The sequence below is a fragment of the Mya arenaria genome, chromosome 12, assembly GCF_026914265.1.
Source record: "Mya arenaria isolate MELC-2E11 chromosome 12, ASM2691426v1".
Classification (NCBI taxonomy): domain Eukaryota; kingdom Metazoa; phylum Mollusca; class Bivalvia; order Myida; family Myidae; genus Mya; species Mya arenaria.
This window is the reverse complement of record NC_069133.1, coordinates 63,976,177-63,999,495: the sequence shown is the minus strand read 5'-3', so window position 1 is coordinate 63,999,495 and position 23,319 is coordinate 63,976,177. Positions and strand designations below refer to the sequence as shown.

Sequence of the window (23,319 nt, the reverse complement as noted above, 5' to 3'; positions counted from 1 at the left end):
ATAAATATTCAAGCAGATAAAACATTACAATTAATTGTATGAGTTATGGATAGACAGTATAATCTTCCCCTCTACATGCCCTAAAACAAAAGTTAGAAACAGGAACGTTATGTTATAAAATAAAGTCAATAGCATTGATTTATTGTTTAGGTGAATGCAAGTTGAATAAACAAATCAAACTATACTGGAGATTATATACCACAAATAGGCCGAAACGCTTTATAATAAAATATGTTTAATCATAAACGTTGCATTTGAAATTTCGTTGTGATTATTAAGAGATTATTGATGCGTTTGTACTTTTAAGGACCCATGTTGCAGAGTATAACTTGATCAGTTAAAACAGAAATGTATCGATAAAAGTAAATACATACGTAAACATGTTTTGTTGTCTGCAACATCTAGAAAGAACCCATGTTCACATTCACACATATACCCTCCTTCGGTATTGTGACAGGTTTGGTCGCAATCGTTCAGGATATCGGCATGACACTCGTCATCGTCTGTTTAAAAGCCAATTACAAATTTAATAAAAAAATTTATAACTAAACTGTTTGAACCTAAATTCACAAGAATTGGAACAGTATGGAAACGATATGATGTACATTATACAGTTGTATTAAAACTGATCATGTCCTTCAGTGACCGAGACCGACCTTTTTTGATAGCTAAATGTATATATAATCTTGTTAACTAAGATAGATTACCGTTGCATGTGTTATTTTCTCTGCTGTAACTATAGCCCTCATCACAACCACAACTGTATCCACCAGCAGTATTTGTGCATGTCTGTGTGCAGTTGTTCAAATCCCCTTCTTTACACTCATCAATGTCTGCAAAAAAAGTAGATCATATAAAGTTTAAAAGAAAATGACAGACATAATTCAACTTGGGAACTAATAGTGTCTGATCAATGACAAATGATAACAAACATGTCCATGTTGTTTTAACTAGTCGATTGAATACTGTTAATGAATCCGACCCATTAATATGAACAATTTAGACGAAGGAAGGGACTGCCGATATCAGATTGATAAATGCTCTCAAAATAGTAAAACAATTCGTACCAGGGTTTTAAATTTCAAATATGATATGAACAAAATTAATATTTAGCTTGAAATAAAATGACTATATATTATAAATTAATAATTTAGATTGTCAATAAATCTACAAACAAAAACAAAGCCCCACAAACCGTCGCAATGTTCTGTCGTCTTGTTCCTCTCGTACCCATCTTGACATACACAGTTCGCACTACCAATCGTGTTTTTGCAAACGGTGTTTGGATCTTCACAGACTAAATCACCTGTTTTACATTCATCTTTATCTATGGCGCATTGGATCCCCGTCCATCCGGAATCACAGTGGCACCCTGAACAACAGCAAATATCGTTCAACAAGAGAAACAATGAATCAGGAACTACTTTTGTTGATAAAAAAAACTTCATTATCTACTTGCATTTTTTTCTTATTTTTCGGAAAAAAATGCCCGTAAAATGCCCGTATGGAACTCCTTTTTAATCGTCGCCACATTGTAATTACCTCCCTTGTTGAAGACAGTCGTCTGTAGCATCATAGAAACCTTGTCTTGTGGCGATATTTAGAATGCTAATTAACTATTTACCGCTTCAAATGTCACCATAAAAAGTTTTCACGCATATTTCAAGAAATAATGCTCCACTTTCCTCCGAACTATTTAAAGACCGATTTGACTAGTAACATAACCTGAATCACTGCGAGCATATCCATGACAACCACGAGTTATCAAATATCCATACGCATTTATTTTCACTACGCACATTCATTATATCAAAAACGTTATTCGAGACAAACTATGAGAAGGAGTAGATTCTATTTACCTGATGTTTTGTTGCACGATCCATGTACACATTCGCATAGTTTGGAACAGTTCAGTCCGTAAAAGTTTTCATCGCAATCTAAATCATAGTAAACATTCAAATATGTATTTGTTTTTTAAATAATATCAAAACAAATTATGTCATAAACTTAATTAATAGAACATACCGTGACGGATAAAAGGAAACTGAGTGAACTAGGTGATCTACCTATACAAGAACGTCCATCATCTTGCAGGTACATTCCGACTGGACAAAGGCAAGTGTAATTCCCGTCAGTTTCTACACACTCTGCTCGCTCATCACAGTCGTTCAACTCCTCAGTTAAACACTCCTTGACGTCTTTAATACCAAAAACAGACATAAATATGTATCATTTTTGCATCTTAGTAATATATAACAAGCGGAAAGACGTTTGGGGACAGTAATTTATCTTTATCAGTATATTCCGGAATGAAGACATAAGTACATCAAACGTATGAAAAGGTACACTCGGTTGATTAAAGTTCTCGTAAAAGTTATGATATATGCAAAACTGTCATCTGATTGAGCGATGTCTTAAAGTGTTTGATGTTTATTCACAAAGTATACAACTTGTTATTTTTTATTCAGATATAGAATATGCAAACAATATACCTTCACACATGCCATCGTTTGCATTGTAACCAGCGTCGCAAGAACATAAGTACGACCCGTCCACGTTTTCGCAATGACTGTTGTCTTTCACAGAGCAAACTGTAGGCGTTTCCGAACATTCGTCCACATCTTCGGAGCATACCTCTCCTTTCCAACCCTAAGATATATAATTTAAAAAATAACGTAACTAATGTTTATATCTTACACTTTGTCATAAAAAATAAGAAAATGTGGGCAAGGTAAAGTTGGGCTTTAACCTACTATAATCAATACAATTATCATATAAATTGAGGAAGGTAATAGAAAATAGCAGGTTGTATTATTGTGAAATTACGCGCTAACAGTGGGTAACCTTAGCGATTTCAATGATGTTTAAAGGCGGTACCTTTATACTTTAATATATGTTTAAAGTAATTGACATATTGTTTAACTGCTCTGTGTCTTTTATGGGTTTTGCTTGGAAAGTTTTGTATTTCGCCTATGTTATCTTAAGACTTTTATTATAAACGTAGGAACAAGTATTAGATTGAGCTCCCACAAGCTGGTTTTAGCTCCCTGTATGTTCTTAAAATATTGACATGTATTGATATCCATGTTTTATATGTAATCCCGTGACGTTTTGCGTCTCTTTTTTAGTGTTTAGTTTGCCATGATCAATGTGCTTCGAAAGGTAATCTTGATGATTAATTATGCTACCTTGCGTGACCATTCTGTGGGTTTATTTATTGCATAGCTACTGACCTGTAAACAGGAACAGCTTCCATTGACGTTGTCACATGTTGAGGAATGTTCTTGCTGGCATGCGCAGGTTTCGTTGCAACTCCACCCAAAGGTAAAGTCAACACATTCTATCACATAATGTAAAGCACTTTAAAGTGGACATTGAATAATAAAGTCTGATACATATCAACTACAGCGTGTGTTCATATAGAGGAAATGAATAAATGTCATAAATACGTTTGTATTGTGATTCGAAAGCAGCTATTTGACATTATATTTCATTTACATGATGAAACTACATTGATAACCCTTCAAACATTGCACTTAAGTTTACCTTACCGCTACAATCATTGGTGTTCGGTTGTGTTTTGTAGCCTCTGTTGCAGTTACAAAGATAACCGCCAAACGTATTACTACAATTAGAGTTGATCGTGCAGATGTTTAAGCTTTGATCCCCGCATTCATCAACATCTTCGTCACATATTTCACCTGTCCAGCCTTCATCGCACGCACATGTTCCCGTCACGTGATTGCAAGATTCGGTCCTGAACGCATTGCACGCACAAGTGTCGACACAATCATTTCCATAATGACCCTGCTGACATTCTTTAAGAAAACGTTCAACTTAGAAACAAACAAAAATGAACGCATGGGTTTTCAAAATTTTCGCGATTGATTTGATTAAGTTTTGAACATTATATAACGAATAAACGTATTTTGTATCATGTATTGCATTTCAAAAATAACATATGCTATTAACTTAACTAGAGACAAGTAACCGTCCTATTATAATACCATCTATACCTTGGCATTTTCCATATCCATTCATGAGATAGCCAGTGTTACACACACATTTAAAACTCCCTGGAGTGTCAACACAACTTGAATTATCAGGGCAATTGTTGGAGCCATCAGGAGAGCATTCGTTCAAGTTTTCGGAACAGGCGGAGCCCCTCCAACCAGCTATACAAGAACATTCTCCGTTTGTTCCGTTGCATGATTGGGTATTGTCTTCGTTACATAAACATGGTGAAACACAGTTCTGACCGTATCGCCAGTCTGAACACTCTAAAACATGAACACACACCAATTATGTTTAGAGTTCAAAGTAGAATAGTATTGGTACGTATGCGTCATGTGACTTTTGATGTTCACACATATAATACATTTTGAATAATTAGGAAAACCATTATGTATTATATGATTTAAATAAGGAATAAACAAAGAAAAACCATGAACAGAAAAAACTTATTTGCAAACACATGTTGAAACAAAGCAGATGGTAACCGTTTTATTGTAGCTAACCTCTACAAGTTAACCCGTCAGATAACAGTTGGAATCCGGTATCACATGAACAAACGTATCCACCATCTTTGTTTGAGCACTGCTGCGTACAAGCATCTGTTTCCTGTTGGCACTCGTTTATATCTAAATCAACACAAATAATAACATAAAGCAAATATTTAGGTATATAATTGCCGATCCATTCCTTCATTTGTTTGGAAATGCAAACATTGGGTAATTCGTCACTTATGATGCCAATTGTATATCGTTTATCATGTATTGCAATAATCAATAACATTTAAAATACAATCATTAAACATGACCATCACCTCTGAAAGAAAAGTTGTATAAAAGCAGTGTAGTATTACATAAATCAATTATTTAATAAACATACCGTCGCAGCTTCCGTTTAATAAAATATAGCCTTTTGGACAGGTACAAACGGAACTCCCGTCAGTTACGGCACAAGTGGCATTTTGCGAACAGCTGATACGTTGGTCATCGGTACACTCGTTTTCCGCTGAAATAGTGTGCAGCGTTATTACTTATATCGCCGTGTAACCCTATTCTTAAAATCGTTGTGAACAACATGTAGTACGCCAGCTGCATAAAGTACAATATTTCATTATAAAACACTTAAACAATACAGGATGTAGGTATGATTGCAAAATAATACTGTTGTCAAATAAAACGCTTTTCTCATCTTTAGGTCACTCGGTAACACCAGCCAGACACCATATAAGTTAACATGTTAATCTGCTCAACAAGTATTTGTAACTACAAATGACTACAGTAAGTCCATACGTTTGCAGGATTGTCTGTCCGCGAGGTTCAATCTGTACCCGGTATCACAGAAGCATTTAAAACTGCCGACAATGTTTTCACACTGGTGTTCACAGTTGTGCGCTCCATTGCACTCATTAATGTCTGTAAAACGAAAGTGATTGTTAAAATGTCAGTGAAACTATATGTATATAAAACATGAACGTACATCAAAAATCGCGAGTATGTAAAGTATGTCCACGTGGCCACAAGGACATAGCACAGCAACAAGACCGAGAGTGCATTTCATAAACAACACTTAGTATATCATAAAATCATTAGACAAATAAAGTTATGTTATGGCCTTGGTATGATGCTGAGGTTCACCTGTACAACTTCCGCCATTTTGCAAAAATCCATGTTGACAACTACATTCGTAACTTCCGTCAGTGTTATTGCAAAATTGTTCACAGTCGTTTGTCGATATCGTATAGCATTCATCGATATCTATGGGTACAAAAATAGTCCAATGTTTATTAAGGTTACCAACCCATTGATCATTATACTGAACTGTTTCAAGCTAGACACACAAACTAAAATTCAATTTACTTTTGCTATTCATATAAAAAAGATAATTGAAAACAAATACCCAAACATTCTCCTGATGTTTCGTCAGCAGTGTACCCTGTTTTACATTGACAAGAGGCTGACCCGGGCGCATTCACGCACTGTGTGTAAGGACGTGTGCAGTTAAATGCGTTTAAAGCACATTCGTCAATATCTACATCGCAGTTGGGTCCCGTCCATCCGCTTTCACAAATACAACCTAAACAGTAATACAATACAATGAAAGAAAACAGGAAATGGCTAAATATGGAAGGACTTATACATTTCAAATAAAAAATACCTGATAAACCAATTTGTTTTGCATTTGTAATAAACATAAGTCTACATTTAACAGTAGCGTTGTTCGGAAAATGCAAGAAATTTAAAACAAATATATCAGACGATGTTGAAAAGGTTTGGGGTGTGGTTTAATCGAATGTTCATTGATCTGTTGATAATTGGTGCTTTTTATCAAACGGTACATATATCTTTCAAGCACCCAAGACAACTAGACTCGTGTCGTCGAGACAATCTCAATAATCTTAACGGTATAATAACATCATAATTCGTTGCTTAGATTTGATGCTAAAACATGTGAAAGTATTGCCATGGTAAGACATCTTATCCTGAACATTTTGTAATGTTATCTTAATCAAATCCAATGCACTACCATACCTCTTGTGTTGTTACATGTTCCCCTAATACAGCTGCACTCTTGTGAACAATCTCGACCAAAATGGAATTCATCGCATTCTGAAATAATATTGTTAGTGTTATATAGTATACAGTGACAATTATATTGTCTCATGATTTTATTCATGCCTTTTCAAACCATAATAAAAGTATTTGAAATCTCACCTTACTAACTAATAATCGAATCAAAATTATAAAAAGCATGCTGTACATGAAAACACAATGCTAAAATCACACCAAAAGAGTCTTTCAAATGCTCAAAACATTCTAAAACTGTATGAAATGCCTTCATGCATTAAGCACGATGCGATAAAGGTATACAATACCTGTGCATGTGCGACCATCGTTTTCCAAACGAGCACCTATTGGGCATTCACACTGATATGATCCGTCAGTGTTCATACATGTGGCAGCGGAATCGCAGCCATTCAACTCCATAGTTTGACATTCATTTACATCTGAAGAAAATAACATATAAAGGATATTTGTTTAAAGTTGATATTTCCACTCCTTCTATGTATATATATTATCTGTTTTATCGAGACTGTTAACTGACTGTATAATAATATGGATAATGTGCATATAAATGTTATTAACTCAAATGTATCCAAATTGAAATAATTAAATAGCATTTAGCTGGTTTTAAGAATAACTGAATGAGTATATTCCCAAGGCTGTTGATTAGATCATGAGCCCTGTTAACAAAAGTACAAGAAAGTAACAAACCAAGGCATGTCTGTGCATCTTCTCCTAAAACAAACCCTTGTCGACACCTACATTCTGCTGTGTTATCTTTGACCACACAGTACCCAGAACATGTCAGATTATACAATGTCCTGCATGGATCGGAAACTGAAAACAAACCAGAATACTAGATATGTAAATTTCCATAGTATAATGCAGTTCCTACTGAATACAATAAAAATGTCAATTTTGAATAAACACTCAGGTACACCATTTAAAGCATCTTACTTTTGATACATGTCCGACGATCGTCACTCAATTTATAGCCAAAGTGACAATAGCAGTTGTAGGAGCCAGGATTGTTCTCACACATTTGTTCACAGTTTGCAGTTCCACGAGCACATTCATCAAAATCTAAAGATAATTCTATTAATTAAGCCCATGTTTTTCAATGAACCTTATTAAAATAGATGTCTTATTATCTATTGTTACGGCAAAAACTTCGTTGATACAACCTAATAAAGATTATAATAATAAAAAAAACTCAGCCAATTTCATTTCATTTCTTGCATTAAAAAATACAGACCTTGACACGATGTTCCATTTATTTTGACATAACCAACGCTACATCCACAGCTGTAACTGCCAATGTTGTTTGAACACTGTTGGTGGCAGTCGTGCAACGACGCGTCGACACATTCATCAACATCTGTGTAATATCATTACAGGTTATGATCATTTACATTAAGAAATTGATATCATAGAACATACGCATATTAGAATTAGCATTTCTACTAAAACCTTTAATTACAAATTTCAAATTTATGTTAACGATGAAATATATATAAAAAAATAACGGCTCGATCCACTAACCTGTGCATGCATCTTCGTCATTCTTCTCATACCCATTTATGCAATCACACGCGTAAGATCCAACAGTATTAGTGCAATACTTTCGAACATCTGCGCATATGTCAGGATCTACGTCACACTCATTGATGTCATCATCGCACGTGCTTCCGATCCATCCCGCCTCACAGACACAACCTCTTACAGGGTTGCATTCCATCGCCCCTCTTCCGGTACAGTCACACGTAGTGTTGCATTCATGTCCATAATATGGTATTTCGCATACTGGGTAAAAATAAAATTTAACAAATGACCTATTGTAAACATTTTGTGTGCAGCAAGTTTATGTCTTATATAAAGGAAAATGTTAAGCTCTAAATTAAAAAATATGTGAAACTTATCATTAATATACGTCCTGTCCTCGTTATATCTCGTTCAATTCCATCATTATTTGGATTACTTAAGTTTTAAAGTTCAATGTTTGTTCCCAGACAATCAATATTTGAAATTTGCTCATACCAGAACATGTTGATATTCCTTCTAGTCGGTATCCATCTAAACACGTACATTCAAATCCACCACTGAAATTGATGCATTCTTGGGGACATATGTGTCGCAGACATTCATCAATATCTGAAAATATTATTAAATGTAAGAAGATAACATTGTTTTAAGCCAAAATATATTTTGAATCTATGTGTCACTAAATTTTACAAAGTAAGTGCTTAAAATAATTATAAACAAAGTACTCATAGTGTTGGAGTGAAAAGGTAACAGGAATACACTGTACATATTCAAGTTGAGTTTTAGAGTATATAAATGTTCAAAAATTGATCAAGTCTCAACTAATATGAAATGCTCAAAGAACATATCTAGTCTAAAGAGCACGCCCTAGTCATTTTTACAAATGCGTTCGAAATCACCAATCCATAATGCTATTATTAATACGAAAGGTCAATACCAAAGGGGTATAAACTTTTCGAAGTAAGAATGGTCCATAATTTACTTACATTCACAGTTATATATATATATGTATGTATATATATATATATATATATATATATATATATATATATACGTTTCGTCAGTTGGACTGAACAGTTGTCAAATCTTAAATAACCTTGGCCTTTTACAGTTTATGCAAGACGGTGATGAATACCCACCTAGCTATAATATATTGGATACATTATCTTACTTCAGAAAATATCTAAACTGCAACATGAGTTCTGAACATTAATGCTAATGACTACAATTTTTTAATGTTCAAACCTTTGCAATTTTCTCCCGAATCATCCAGCTCAAATCCTCTCTCGCAAAAACATGTTGTTGTGTTGTTTTCGTCTACGGTGCATCCAGCAGTGTTGTTACAATTTATGGTGGCAGAGTCACATGGATTAACATCGCCTGTAAAGCAATTAAATTGGTTTTATTATGACTACGGACGATCAAATACTGATCAATAAGTAAGAAATCAAAAAATAAGCTAACTCGGCCATACCCGGTACACATTGCCCGTTGGTTTCGTTCAGAACAAAGCCCGTCCTACATTTACATCGATAACCGCCGTACAAGTTGACGCACACCTGACTACAGTTATGAGTTTCGTCTTCGCATTCATTGATATCTATAAAATACAAAAACATACTACATATCAAATTTCCGACAGGTAAAACATATCAATAGCTAACTGGCCGGCATTGATAGTCATAACGTACCATGAACAAATATCACATTAACTCCAATTCATCCAGCCAATAAAAACGGAAGTATACCTAAAAAGTTTCATGCATTTGCTATAACGTATTTAAAAAAATATATAAAAGTACCTCTGCACGCAGATAAGTTGGTGCGGTCTAGTTGTAAACCTTGTTCACAGAAACATATGAAACTTCCTTCCGTATTAATGCAAGATTGCTCGCAAGAACTGTTATGAGCACATTCATCTATATCTGAAACAAGGACGATTTCGTCAAAGGCTAGGTGCATGTGTGTGCTTTAAACATTTAAAAGCTAACTAGCTGTATTGTCCTCGGGACATGATGTACAAAGTGTTTATGTATATCAAGCAAATTCTTCTAACAATTATTTAGCGTATACTTTAAAATGAATAACGGTATGTGAACATATTCCAACAATATCTCAAAGTAGAATAGAGACACAAGTAAAACATGTTTTAGTTCATTCTAAATTATATACAATTTATATCATAGTTAAAAGAAGAATAATAATTTATATATAATTTGACGTGGGAAATACATGTACCAATGCATGTGTTGTCGTCGTCATCCCGAGCTGTATATCCTATTGGACACTCACTACACATGTACGCTCGTCCTTGACTTTGCTCCTGATCCGACGACAAGTCAGTGCAGTTACGGCCAAGGGAGCAAGGGCTACCAGCGCAACCATCGTAGTCATTTTCACAGTTGATTCCTTGGTGAACAGAGGGAAAAGATAAGTGCATTTACGTTTTAAGCGAACTCATCATATTAATGCATATTAAGCTACAATTGTCCACGTAAGTAAAGTAAATAGGTTACAGTTAAAACTTGTTGTTGGATTTATATCGCTTGGTTCGATATCCTCGATGGCTCGTATTATATTAAGATACCGACTTTTTATATGTTCATATAAATTACAATTGGATTGCTTGAGTTTTCAAAGGTCATTTTTTCTCCATGCTTGATACAATTTCACCCGTTGTTTTGTTTGCTTGGTGTGATGTCGTTTTCGCCGTTCCTAATAAGAATTTCACATCTTGATTTGTCTTGATTTCTTAAAAGGTGCTAGACGATTAAATTTACTTGATTTGTATCATAATAATTATCAAATTAAACCTGCTTAACAATATCGAAGCATGTTGAGAAATCCTCATTCACATAATATTGGCATCCCAGGTTTGGGTGTAGGGGCTTTGGGAACAACAAAGAGAAAGCTTATTGTAAAAAATGAATATCATTTTAAGTTACCGTCATATCCTTGCTGACATTCACACTCGTAGTATCTGAAGTTATAGTCAACCAGATCTATTCGTAAATTTGGCGTACAACTGCCATGGTCGTTACACCCTGTACACACGACCACGGATATAACATGCTCGACAGACAGAAGACCTTTTTGATTAACCGCCTGATACCTATTGTTGTGAAAAAGGACAAAAACACTAAAACCAGATTGCAATCGAAGGCATCAAGAATGATTTAGGTTATATGCTAATGATGCAGGATGGCTTGAACACTTGAAAAGTTTAAATATAGTATGCTATATGCTTCATTATTTTTGGACAACATACACATTGTGCAGCGCATGTTTTAGCTCTCATGTCTGACCATTTGAAGGGTTTTGAATGAAACTTTGGGAATACAGAGATTTAAAAACATATCACATTGTGTTTAATATCAAGTAAGACAATCAGCACCAATAAGCTTCTGCTATACCTCAATGGTGATGATATGTCACCAGTATGTGTATACGTTATGGTAGACGACAATCGATTAAAAGTAGCATTATATGTGTTGTTTCCCAGGATCTGTATATCGATGTTGTCGTCAACATTTACAGTACATGATACGTTTTCCCCTACAGTGATGTTCACCACATTGCAGCCCCGAACAGTTGGTATAACCTCATCTGAATTTCAAATAGACATATATATAGAATATAACTAAAGCAAATGAGTGTAGCAAATATGTCCGCTTAACAAAAATTTCTTATAAGTAAGAATTTTAGGAAACTCCAAATGATAAAGATATCAGTTTTAGTTGATATCCTGATCATTAATAATTTGTGTAACACCTGGTATCAATTTAATCAATATGTCATATTCTGTGATCCCGGATCAGTTCATGATATGTAATTACACATGTACTGTAGACAACAAACAAAGTTACAATGCACATGGTCTCAAAACGACAGATGTTGCTATACCTATTTCCTCCTGATCTTGGTCAAACTGCTGTCGTTTATTCACTGTATCTGCAGCGATCGCCGGATTCAGTGTGAGTGCAAAGTCGTAAATACATTCTGTGCTTGATGTTCCATTACAAGCCTCTATGGCCAAAGCCATTGTGGCATTATCAATCTCGTCCAGAAAGAGTGGTACATAGGAAGAGTTGTGAAAGTTATCGTGATCTTTTCCATCCTCATACAAGAACACTGTTGTACTTTCGTTTACAGACCCTAAAGCAAATCAATAAAATTCAGTCCTAAATGGTCTAGATTGATATTATTGTGGTAAAATATATGTGTCCACTCGAACTTTATACTGGTACACGACGTTTTCAGTCTAATAATTACTAGAATTATTCTAAAAATGATTCAACAAATATGTTTCAACAACAATACATACATGTTTGACCGTAGAAGAAAATTTCACGCTCCGACGAGGAGGAGTTAAGAATAGTTCCGTTTGGAAACATCAAGTCATTAGATGGATCGCCGTCAAAATTTCCCAAAAGCCCACTTGTAATGTTGGCAAAACTTGATGGCACTATTGTACTCAAAGATAACATCTCGACACCAACACCTATGTCCAGCATTACACCTGTTACAAGTCAAAGCATAATCAATAACTAAGATATAAACTCGGTACTTCACCACGTCATCAATATATACTGGCATAGATTTCGATAGAATATTGAAATAACTGTACGCTATGCAATTAAAACTAATTATTTTCGAAAGAGAGATCTTTCAGTTTCGGAGACAATATAAAAGATGAAAAAGAGCAGTGTATTGTGGATCGTTAATGATTATGGTACACTACCAACCACCGTTTTTTTGCACATTTCGCACATCGCCGAGAGTTTTATCTAATTTTACCCGCGTTACACCGCGTCGAATCAACATGATACGCCGCGTGTCGGAGTATTATTAATGGTTGTTAAGGTAGTTTTCAGTTTGCTGAAGGCTTTTGCTATTTTCCCGTCCTGTAGATATAATTATAGTCACTTTTATTAATGACATACAGAAACGACCAGTAATTTACCAATCTAATGTCGTATTCAAAAGTTTGATTCCTGAAAAATATTTTTCGCTACTGTGAAAGTATTCAGACGCTATTGTCACCTTATTCGCAAAGATCCTAATTTCGAATGCCCTCATTAACATTGTGCGATTGTAAATAAATAATATATTGAATCAAACTGTGCACGTTTTAAATCGTTTTACCTAGTGTTCTAGTTGTGTATTTAGTATTAATATTAAAGCTATGTATTTACATTTAATTTTGTATATTCTTTTTAGATATGAAGAAAATGATCCATTTCTCGAGTCTAATATTCGCAATTGATAATAAGTTGATAAAATCTGAACAACTAAAACGATGGTACAAATTATGCTATAAATTAATAGCCTTTCTTAATGACCCCAACACTTTATATACATAGACATGCCAACTCTTTCATTGGACAGTTGTTTATCGATACATGTGACACCACGTACTATTCGACAATCTGCCTACTAAAAGCAAGACCCTTTCTTTGAAAATCACCTGACACTTTGGAAGCACTATATCCTTCATTTCGAAGTCTAATAATTTCGATGTGACTCTTTTATACCATTATAAGGGTAATATTCGTAAAGAAGGAAATGAAACTCACGAATTGCATTTAAAGAAGCACTTTGATTACGCGCAATGATATTTTTAAATGAAAACTAAATTCAATTTTGTTTTAGTAATTTTGATTCTTACAAAAACGTTCAATAATCTTCAAACAAAGACAGGTGAAAAACGGACGAAGCTACTGGAACAAACTCTTCCTAAAGGCGTTGAAACAATTTCGCGGGTATATATTGGTATCAATTAACTTATTCAAAATACAAATTAACAAACACTCAATATTCCAGCGATATGCCACGTGAATGTTTCCGGAAGTCGCACGTGATAGCAGCAAGCGTGGATAACGGGCATAATCGCGTTGGCTACCGCGAAATATCGTCGCGATTTTCCGCGATGACGCAATCTCGTCCGCAGTGGCAACGCGTTTTTTGCACAAGTTGCCAGATTGTTGACGCCCCCTAGTGCCGTCCTGTTACCTAACCTCTCTGTGTTATTATGTCGCTTAAATACTCTCTCTTAATGCTTTGTTGAAATGACTAAATCAAGAAACAAATATAACGATACCCGTGTTCTTGAAAATCACTCTTGCAGAACCATTGTTGTTTGAAATAGACAGCGTGGAAGAATCGTACTCTTCACCGGACAGAAATTGTGTTGTAAAGTCCACCCCGCCACCGTACAAAATTAATCCTAAATGACATTCAAAGCAAATAAAATTTAAAAAATGAGGTAAGACATTTAAACGACTTCTTACAATACAGAACAAAACTCAATCCAGCTTTTAGTTAAAATTACAATTTCACCTTGTTTTGCCGAGTTTAATTCTACGTGAAGGGTGGCGTTTGTATGATCCTTTGCTGCAAATGCACTAAATATAGTCGCATCAGACAGGTTTCCATCGTGCTTAATGGCTCGCTCGGTTCGTGCTTGCAAAGTGAACCAGGTGTTGTTGGATTCCGTCAAAAGAAGTGTGTATTCTCCTAGCCCGTTGAAAGTATAATTCATTCGGTCCAATGTGCTGATATGAGGGTCTCCCCAGAAATTCCCTTTTAATATAATTTAGCGCATCAAAGCAGTAGAAAAACACATAGTGTGCATACAGGATACCTCTTGTGAGAACCATAGTTAGCAGTACGTATATTTTAAAAGGATGTTCTTTATACAAAATTATATTTTTGTTAAGCATTCTATATTTAATAATAGGATCTCATAAAAGACGCTACGAATTACAGTCGAAACCCGCTATGTCGAACTCTGTTATCACGATGTTCACGGTTTGTCGAACAATTTTGGAATGTTTAAGGAAATGTAATAGAAGTGGGTTTTTTTCGTTTAAGCAAATGTTGCCACAAAGTATTTTCTCAGGTCCCACCGACGTCGACATTGCGAGTTTTGTCAATATCTTATCATGTATACACTTTCGCCAAAAGTTAATTTTATTTCTAGTAATTGCACTCTATAGTTTTCTGTATAACGTTACTATTTCAAAGTACCTTGATTGTAGGGTGACCGCGTGTAACAAGTTCCAATAGGATGAAGTTGATAATATAAATCGCAGTAGTTTGATTTGCAACATTTTTCCTTCATTCCAACATCATATATGACATGATCGCTCGCAGAGAAAGACGGGTGGTAGTGGTATAGACCACCGGCAAGTGGACGCCCCTCCACGAATCGACGAGACTCGCGATAATAGCAACAAGACTGAAGTAAATGAATATTAAAGATATATCTTGTATATCATATTGCGCGTTCCATGCTACTTTTGAAACGTGTTTGCTAGTATGTATTTGTTTAAAGTTTGGATGAAATAACTATTTAATAAACAATAGCCCTATATCTCTCACACGATGAAAGGTACATCAAGTTAGTGGATATTAAGTATGTTGCTGTGTGCCAAAGAAGTAAGTAGTTGTCGATTAATTTGATGGTTAATAAGGAGGTTGGTCCTTGAAAAAGTCTTTCCTAAGGATGGTTGCTTAGAATGTCATATGTTGCTTATGAAGTCATTTATTGCTTCGGTGGTTAGATGTTTTTAGGAAGAAACTGGATACTGAGGAAGTTATTGGTAAAAAAGACGGCATTGTTTTATTTCGACGAAGGAATTTATTAGGTCAGTTTGGTCGCTAAGAACTCTTTTGGTTGCTTATGACGTCATTATATTCCCGAAAAGTCATTGGTTGCTTTGGAAGCAGGTAACTGATAGAGAAGTATTTCTTGTCAACGAAAGTCCTTAGGTGCAACGGATATGGGTGGGCGCTAATGAAGTTGAATTTGGCAGTCGGAGAATGTTTAGGAAGACATTGGTTGCTATTGATTTATTAAGTTGGTAAACAGACAGTAGTTGCTCAGAAGGTCATTGGATGCTACAATGGTGATTGGTTGATAAGCAAGTGAGTTTAAGCTGATGCAGGTTAAGACAAACGTTGTTATGATAGTAGGTTGCTGCTCTGGTTGTCGTTTGGTAACTGTGAAAGTTATTGGATTTTGGTGGATGTAGATTGATCCTTAAGACTACAGTGGTTACGTTAACTGCCATCGCTTCCTAATAAGGTTATTTGCTGCTTATAAAATTATTATTCTCATCATTTGGCTACGTACAAAACAACAATGGTCTGGTCCATTCGACTTCAGTAAGTTTTTTTTTTTCATTTGTTTACTCAATACGTATATAGAAAAATCTGGGAACCCTGGCCGGGGCCTGCTTTGACCTCAGCAACTCAATTGGGCAACCTTGATAAATGACCGCTAAATGAGGCTATATACAACATAACATTTATAGAAAACAATTTACCGCTTAGGAGGGCCACTTTTGACCAAAGGGACATAATTTGATGAATCTTTGTAAATGACTACTACATGAGGCTGTATGCTAAATGTAAAAGGTATGCCCCTTTGAATTTTTTGAAAGTTTACGAATGTTGACGACTGACAACGGACGCCGGATAAAGAGTGATCATAGAGCAACAAGCGTTCAAGGTGAGCTAAAATCACATGCATATAAAATGTAACATGCATAAACAAATAATCCTTAAGACATTTTAAAACGTTGACAATAAATGAGCAGTATATAAAATATTGTAAATGTGGCGAGTGGTTATTTCGCGAATTTTCTAGCGAAACATTTTATAGACCGTTGCTTACACTTTGCATAATTAAGGCCAACTGCAACAAGTTACGTACATTCGTATCAATTATAAACTGTGGTTTTATCTCATTGCTTAATTCTAATTTAAAACGATTTCTAGATCTAATCTATGAAAGAACATACAAATGGATCGCGTGCTTGTATTAAATTAGCATAACATACCTTTCCATATGGATCAAATATATTCCTATGCCAAATGTCAACACAAACAACATCTCCCTCAAAGTCATCTTCACTTTGCCACCAGAATCGTCGAATTTTCAAACTGATTCTCCAGTACCAAGGGTCAAACCTTGCAAGGTTAAGGTCACAAGGGCATTCCGGTAGGTAGATAGACATGATTTCGTGATAGGTGTTTTTAATTGTTTTATGTTGATTGTACCAATGTATGCAATCCAAAACGTCATGGGATTTCCAGATTCCGGGCCTAGTCACTGACTTCAATAAAAGCCCCTCGACATCTAAAGATTCACACACACATATATATATTTGAAAGCAAATTTGTTCTTAAGATTTGAGCGTTTTCCAATGCAAAACAATGTTTTATTCGTGCGTTTATCACGTATTTCATGTCATCCGCCAACAAGCCATATCATACCCAGCAAATAGATTCGCATCTTATACGTCATCAGTACATTAACTGTTATTCAAATGGCTTATGCATTGAAATACCGAACGGACTTGGAAAATGTTGACAATTTTCAGCACAATTCATGTAGGAATAGTCAAAGAGTAAAAGCCATTTTATTGTGAATTTCTCTATGCTCAGAATCCTTGTAGCTTTAATGCATTTAAATTGAATTACATTTACCCTGACTTGAATTCATAATGAACAATAAAACAACGATTTTATTGGATAAATTGATACATATGTTGTATATTATGTTGTTCTGTTACGTTTTGTGTCTTGTATAAATCGTATAATTTACATCTATTACAATATAACAAACGGCATGTAGACAGTTATTTTTATGAAGACTAAACACAGCCTTTGTTAAAGCCGAGTTCTGACCGACACACTTTGTTTTTATACATCGCATTATATTTACATACTGCTAGTTTTAGAAAGTAGATCCATCTGAAGAGCATTTCGTTTGAACGAAAAGGGATTGGTACTGATGATTTTTGTGTCGGCATTATAGTATCCCACCCAAACATTGACATCTGTTACGCTTTTTGATTGTAACGTCCACTGCATTAAATCTTTTGGATAAATGTACATGAAGAATGTCGTAAGTCCATCCGAAACGAGAGCGAGCTGAAAAGATGCTACCTGAAATAGTCCAGTATCATATATGTAATGCTACAGACGTTTAACAGCCATGTCCAGTATACTATTGCATATTGGTTTACTTGGTTTACTTTAACCATTATAAATTTTGCAACGATTGTGAAGGAAGCTATGATAGCTTAGACTAAATCACTCTCGTTTGCACGATGTTGCGCGAGAGTGTGGTCTTGTATTGTGGGGGAAACCGGAGTACCCGGAGAAAACCCACCGGCTTTGTGACCACTTACCAAACTCACATGCACCCAGGCCGGGAATCGAACCCGGGTCGGCTTGGTGAGAAGCGAGTGCGCTAACCGAACAACAATCTTGGCTTTCTTGTTGACCAAGAGCTATATTTATTTAAAACCGTCGCATTTTATATAACTCGGTCTGGAGGGGGACATGCTCATGTAAGTTCATTAACATTCAAATAAAACAAATTACTGTATATCAAACTGAAGTTCAACATTATGTTCTGATTTCTCTGATGTATCTTTTGAATATGCCGCAAAATAAGGATGCAGTTTACAAAGAGTAGTTGCAATAACAAGACTTTTGATTATCGGGTTTAAAGCGATATTGATTTTGAACGGTTTACTACTATGCAACGTCAAATATCAGAAATTCTTCAATAGAAATGATCTCACTTGATGTAAACATAATCACAATAATCACTATGACATACTGAACGCTAAAAACAAAAAAAAAACAAAAAAAGAAACTTACTGATGAGGTCTGGAATGTGGTCTGAAGTGGTGAAACCTTGTCCCAGTCGGCAATAAGCAGAAACTTTGGTTCAAATGAAGGCAAATATCCGAATTTCCTGACAAGATATCTGACCATTCCAATGTCACGTTTTTGATCCTCACTAAATGGAAAGTCATTTAGAATATCAATTGTTCGATATGAAATTGATTCGGATATATGTGTGTTTATTTCAGCATAGTACGCCGCGATGACTGGAACATCGTTGAAGCCGTTACCAGAGCTATCATTAGGGCCACTGGTGTTCGGAGGTGTAGGGTTGGTGTGTGGTTTATCAAAACTAACGTACCCGTTAGAGCAAACCTATGAATAAAAAACAATATATACAATAAGATTAAATCAAAGATAGTCTTTGTTCTATTCATTGATAATTATAGTACCAGATTCAAACCATTTGACAATAGCAAAACATAGCTTCTAAATACAAGCCACTTCAGTGTTTCATCGTTCGTTTCATTGACTGCACGACCCACGTTCGTTCATGACGATGTTTATACATTTAATTGCTGCCTAAATGCAATGAAAGTAAAACATGTTCATAAAGCCATGTCATATATAATTTATGACTACTGGTAATACGCATAACTATTGTTGCATATTCATAGTTGTTTCTCATTGCTTACATTTAACAAATTTTGCTTGCTGTAGTAATTTACCTTTCACTTTGCAATGTTAAAATGTTTGGAATGACTTCGCCATGATGACACCAAAATATTAGGATTATCTTGCGATTTTAATATAAACACAAAATTGATTTATTCGACAGTTTTCTGAAATTTACATCATTCATGAACAATCATGCATATTGATTTTACAGATCAAGCGGAAAATAAGACTCTTACATATATCTCGTATCTTATCCGATCGAACACAGGTATTCCTGGTGGAAATTTAATAGGCTTACTACACTGTTGTGTAACGTGAACGTTTTCTGAAGAGCCGTTGAGAAAAGGAAATAATGGCACTGAAATAGAAAGTGCCATTAGGATACACGTATAGTTAAGAAATAGGTATGTTCAAGTAAAATGTTTGTTAATTATAATGTTACCCCTCTCGATAGAGTATCAGCCCACTGAAATTATTAGACACCTTCAGTTGATTGATGAACATCTTTACTCTCCGATCTTACCCATTACGCAAGATCTCGGGCAGGAATTCAACCAATAAATTATACTAGTTTCTGGGTCAGCATACGGCGTTATCAGAATAACCCCCTTATCGAATATTCGGCCTATGGGTTAGAGTGCTCGTAGGTGAATAACCTAACCACTAGATCACAGAGGCGGTTAAAATATATACACCTTCAGTTCACAATTATATTGCATTAAGATATAGACACGATTCAACAAACCGACAACAAGCTTAAACATACTTCTGTCGCAGTAGTTTGTCCTGTTATCAAAAACACCAGTCTTGCAGGAACAAACGCCTTCATCGCATTCTGCATTTGGAGCCAAACAGTAATGTTTGCTGTCACATGCACCGCCGATGGGGGCTTTAAATAGAAAGTATCGTGTTTAACACAGTTATACTTTGATCCAACGTAGGAATTATCGACTCAATTAAAAAATACAACATCGAAATATTGCAAATTGAATGATTGTAGTAGTATTCTAATAATCTCATTTCTTCAAAAAGATTGACTAAGAATAGATATATAAATGAACTCACATTTTTGCACACAGGTTGGAAAGTCGGCGCTCCATTCGCCGGAGCTTTCGCAATTTATGGACATTTTACCAACCAGAAGAAAACCATCATTGCAGTTAAACGTTACGGTAGAGCCAAATGTTGTTGAATACGGTTCGACAATGTCACCATTAATTGATGTTTCAATTACAGGACAATCTAAACAGGAAAAAGGCTGAATGTTTTACCAGACTTTAATGAACCTTTATTTTCAATATTTTTCCTGATGTGTAAAGACAAATTTAAATGATATAGTTTTAAAGAGATAAACTGATTTTATTACAATAGTGTACTTTTTATCTCGCAGATTGGGAAGTCACTCCATTCGCTTCCATCCAAGCATGTTATTCTAGAGTCCCCATTAAGATCGAAACCGACAAAACAATGAACTTCTGCACTATCGCCATATTTGGTTCCGGTATCGAAGAGAACTTCGCCGTTGTCGATGGTTAAATTTCCACAATCTTAAACAAAATATACCAATTTCAGCATTTTTAATTACATTTATTTTGTCGGACATTTTAAATATTTCATTTTGAAAAAGTGTGACTTACCTTGAATCACACACGACACATTTTCCCATCCTTTAACTGTGCATAGGATTTCACCAGAGCCATCAAGCGAGTAACCCTCATTGCAAACAATTGTTGCATTGTTTCCAAAGGTGGTGTTACCAGATGTTGTAACATGTCCGTTAGCAACAGATGGTGGTCCACAATCTGCAATAAAACGCACTCACATTGCTTTTACTTAATATGTGTAATTGCTTCAAAAGAAATGTTGCTATTTAGTTGTAAATGCTTCAATTATTATTTCTAAAATGCATGAAACAGGATTCATATTTGAGTTTAGACTATTGTCCCATGTGTTCGTTGTATAAATGCACCAATAAAAAACCCAAGATAAATATTTTGAAAAGAATATATGACAAACAAGTACTGTCGCGTTTTGAATATTTAAACTCACAAACGTGATAGTTTTCTGTTTTTATAGTGTTTAATTGTCACCTGAAGAGTCACAGACAGGATTATCGCTCCAGGTTCCGTCCGACTGACATTCTATGACGGGGTTGCCGGTAACCTCTAAGCCTTCATCACATGATATTAACACAATAGTTCCATAGGTGGATACAGTGTTGTTCCTCTGGCCCCTGTTTGGGGTTGGATCTCCACATTCTGATCCAATATTGATATTGTTATCGAACCAGTGAGATAGTTATACAATGAAAAGTAAAGGGACAAGCTCAGTAGTCGAACATTGAACAAAAGAATCCCTGTTTACGGGCACACGGCTTGTGCCCAAACGACAATGACCTATAGGTAAATCGGGTATGTTATAGAAACTTACTACCTACAAGTACTTTGAGTAGGAAATTACCACGCAAAAGAAACGTAACGTTGGTCCATATTGAAAAAAGGGTGAATGACAAAAATAAATCTATGTTTTCATTTCATTCTTAGGGTAAAACATGTCTCTCTGTATCACTCACGGAAGGTACATTCTCTCATTTATTTTAAAATAGTTGAAAGTGTTTTATTCCGAAAACAAACCTCTTATATCACAGGAAGGAATTTCACTCCAAGTTCCGTTAGCAAGACATTCGACTGGAGTTGTCCCCTGAGGTAGATAACCAATATCACAGCTAACAAGGGCTATCTCGCCAAACGTTGTAACATTCTCAATATCGACCTGTGCATGTTCAGCCTCTAACGACCCACAATCTAAATAAAGGAATAATTGGAACAACGTTCTTTTTATTGCGTTTTATAAAAAGAAGTTTACAGCTAACGACATGTTATGTTGCAATACTAATAAAAATGAACGGCACAAAGATCAAACACTGTAAAAGAAATTCTGAGAAACAACTCATATTAAAAAACTATTTTTAAAAAGTGTTAGATAGGAATGTACTAGTTCAAGATTTTTATTTAAGCGCTAAACCAAATGTATGTGTATGCATATGGAACGACTCATTTATACATCCAACACAATATTGTCTTACCTACAATAACGCACGCTGTGTTATCTGACCACTGCAGATTCTCTTGGCACTGTATAACTGAGCTCCCCGTGATGTTATACCCATCGTCACACGCAATTTCTACAACTTCATTCAATGTGGTCGCTGAAACATTGCTCCTCCCGTTTTCTGGTGTAGGGTCGCCACAATCTGCAAAACAATGGATAATTGAAACCAAAAATACAATTCATATTGTTGTAACGATAAAATATTTCAAAACAAATAGTTTAGAATACATCATCACCAATCGAACGATTGAATTAATACATCTGTAACTTCAGGCACAATCTCAGTAGTAAGATTTGGGCTTCAGTTTTATTCAACGTTCTGCATTAGGTGCTCTGAATTGTATTCCTCCGTCTGCAGATAGAGTTGGGAACTCTAATCATTTGAGTACTTAGGGGTTACCTATAAGTTTATTATTATTTGTTTTATTATTAAGTTTCCTCAAGTTAATGCATAATTTGATTAGATTTACCTTGTACGTTTTTTCTTTATTTAGGAATTTTGGGATAGGAGTGAGATAAACTGATTTAAACCCCCAGTAAATTTACATTTTACTGATCGTTCCAAGGCAGTACCTAACAATCCTTGATAAACATACATAGTTTTTGTATATATAGTATGTGGAGTTTTGTGCTGTTCTTCCATGTTTCTTGTTTGTGATTTTTTGTGTTTGTGTTCTATGTCTTGCGCGTTTACCCAGTGCCATTAAACTGGGTTTATGTTTAAACTATTTGCTACTGAGTGTGTTTCTGTAGCTTTTGACATAACTAT

At 35.2% G+C, this 23,319-nt stretch overlaps 1 protein-coding gene across 4 annotated transcripts in view; it reads right to left on the bottom strand.

Moving 5' to 3' along the window:
* The window catches only part of LOC128211460 (uncharacterized), a 52,719-nt gene that overhangs the window by 10,284 nt on the left and 19,116 nt on the right, over window positions 1–23,319 (bottom strand). For all 4 annotated transcript variants that reach the window (XM_052916273.1, XM_052916275.1, XM_052916277.1 and 1 more), the window contains exons 23-65: window positions 22,525–22,692; window positions 22,073–22,243; window positions 21,530–21,697; window positions 21,077–21,241; window positions 20,816–20,986; window positions 20,505–20,681; window positions 20,206–20,328; window positions 19,676–19,797; window positions 18,795–19,136; window positions 17,852–18,071; window positions 16,961–17,259; window positions 15,144–15,354; window positions 14,454–14,696; window positions 14,215–14,340; window positions 12,439–12,633; window positions 12,018–12,269; window positions 11,528–11,720; window positions 11,060–11,226; window positions 10,353–10,523; window positions 9,917–10,039; window positions 9,589–9,714; window positions 9,360–9,494; window positions 8,610–8,723; window positions 8,115–8,375; window positions 7,828–7,950; window positions 7,530–7,655; window positions 7,284–7,409; window positions 6,884–7,015; window positions 6,540–6,617; window positions 5,908–6,084; window positions 5,646–5,765; window positions 5,301–5,423; window positions 4,891–5,016; window positions 4,518–4,640; window positions 4,017–4,280; window positions 3,552–3,818; window positions 3,234–3,340; window positions 2,493–2,649; window positions 2,067–2,198; window positions 1,860–1,937; window positions 1,196–1,372; window positions 708–833; window positions 375–503 (exon numbers count right to left, since the gene is read on the bottom strand). In XM_052916273.1, the coding sequence (XP_052772233.1) occupies window positions 375–503; window positions 708–833; window positions 1,196–1,372; window positions 1,860–1,937; window positions 2,067–2,198; window positions 2,493–2,649; window positions 3,234–3,340; window positions 3,552–3,818; window positions 4,017–4,280; window positions 4,518–4,640; window positions 4,891–5,016; window positions 5,301–5,423; window positions 5,646–5,765; window positions 5,908–6,084; window positions 6,540–6,617; window positions 6,884–7,015; window positions 7,284–7,409; window positions 7,530–7,655; window positions 7,828–7,950; window positions 8,115–8,375; window positions 8,610–8,723; window positions 9,360–9,494; window positions 9,589–9,714; window positions 9,917–10,039; window positions 10,353–10,523; window positions 11,060–11,226; window positions 11,528–11,720; window positions 12,018–12,269; window positions 12,439–12,633; window positions 14,215–14,340; window positions 14,454–14,696; window positions 15,144–15,354; window positions 16,961–17,259; window positions 17,852–18,071; window positions 18,795–19,136; window positions 19,676–19,797; window positions 20,206–20,328; window positions 20,505–20,681; window positions 20,816–20,986; window positions 21,077–21,241; window positions 21,530–21,697; window positions 22,073–22,243; window positions 22,525–22,692 (7,134 nt within the window). The remainder of the gene's footprint in view (window positions 1–374; window positions 504–707; window positions 834–1,195; window positions 1,373–1,859; window positions 1,938–2,066; window positions 2,199–2,492; window positions 2,650–3,233; window positions 3,341–3,551; window positions 3,819–4,016; window positions 4,281–4,517; window positions 4,641–4,890; window positions 5,017–5,300; window positions 5,424–5,645; window positions 5,766–5,907; window positions 6,085–6,539; window positions 6,618–6,883; window positions 7,016–7,283; window positions 7,410–7,529; window positions 7,656–7,827; window positions 7,951–8,114; window positions 8,376–8,609; window positions 8,724–9,359; window positions 9,495–9,588; window positions 9,715–9,916; window positions 10,040–10,352; window positions 10,524–11,059; window positions 11,227–11,527; window positions 11,721–12,017; window positions 12,270–12,438; window positions 12,634–14,214; window positions 14,341–14,453; window positions 14,697–15,143; window positions 15,355–16,960; window positions 17,260–17,851; window positions 18,072–18,794; window positions 19,137–19,675; window positions 19,798–20,205; window positions 20,329–20,504; window positions 20,682–20,815; window positions 20,987–21,076; window positions 21,242–21,529; window positions 21,698–22,072; window positions 22,244–22,524; window positions 22,693–23,319) is intronic.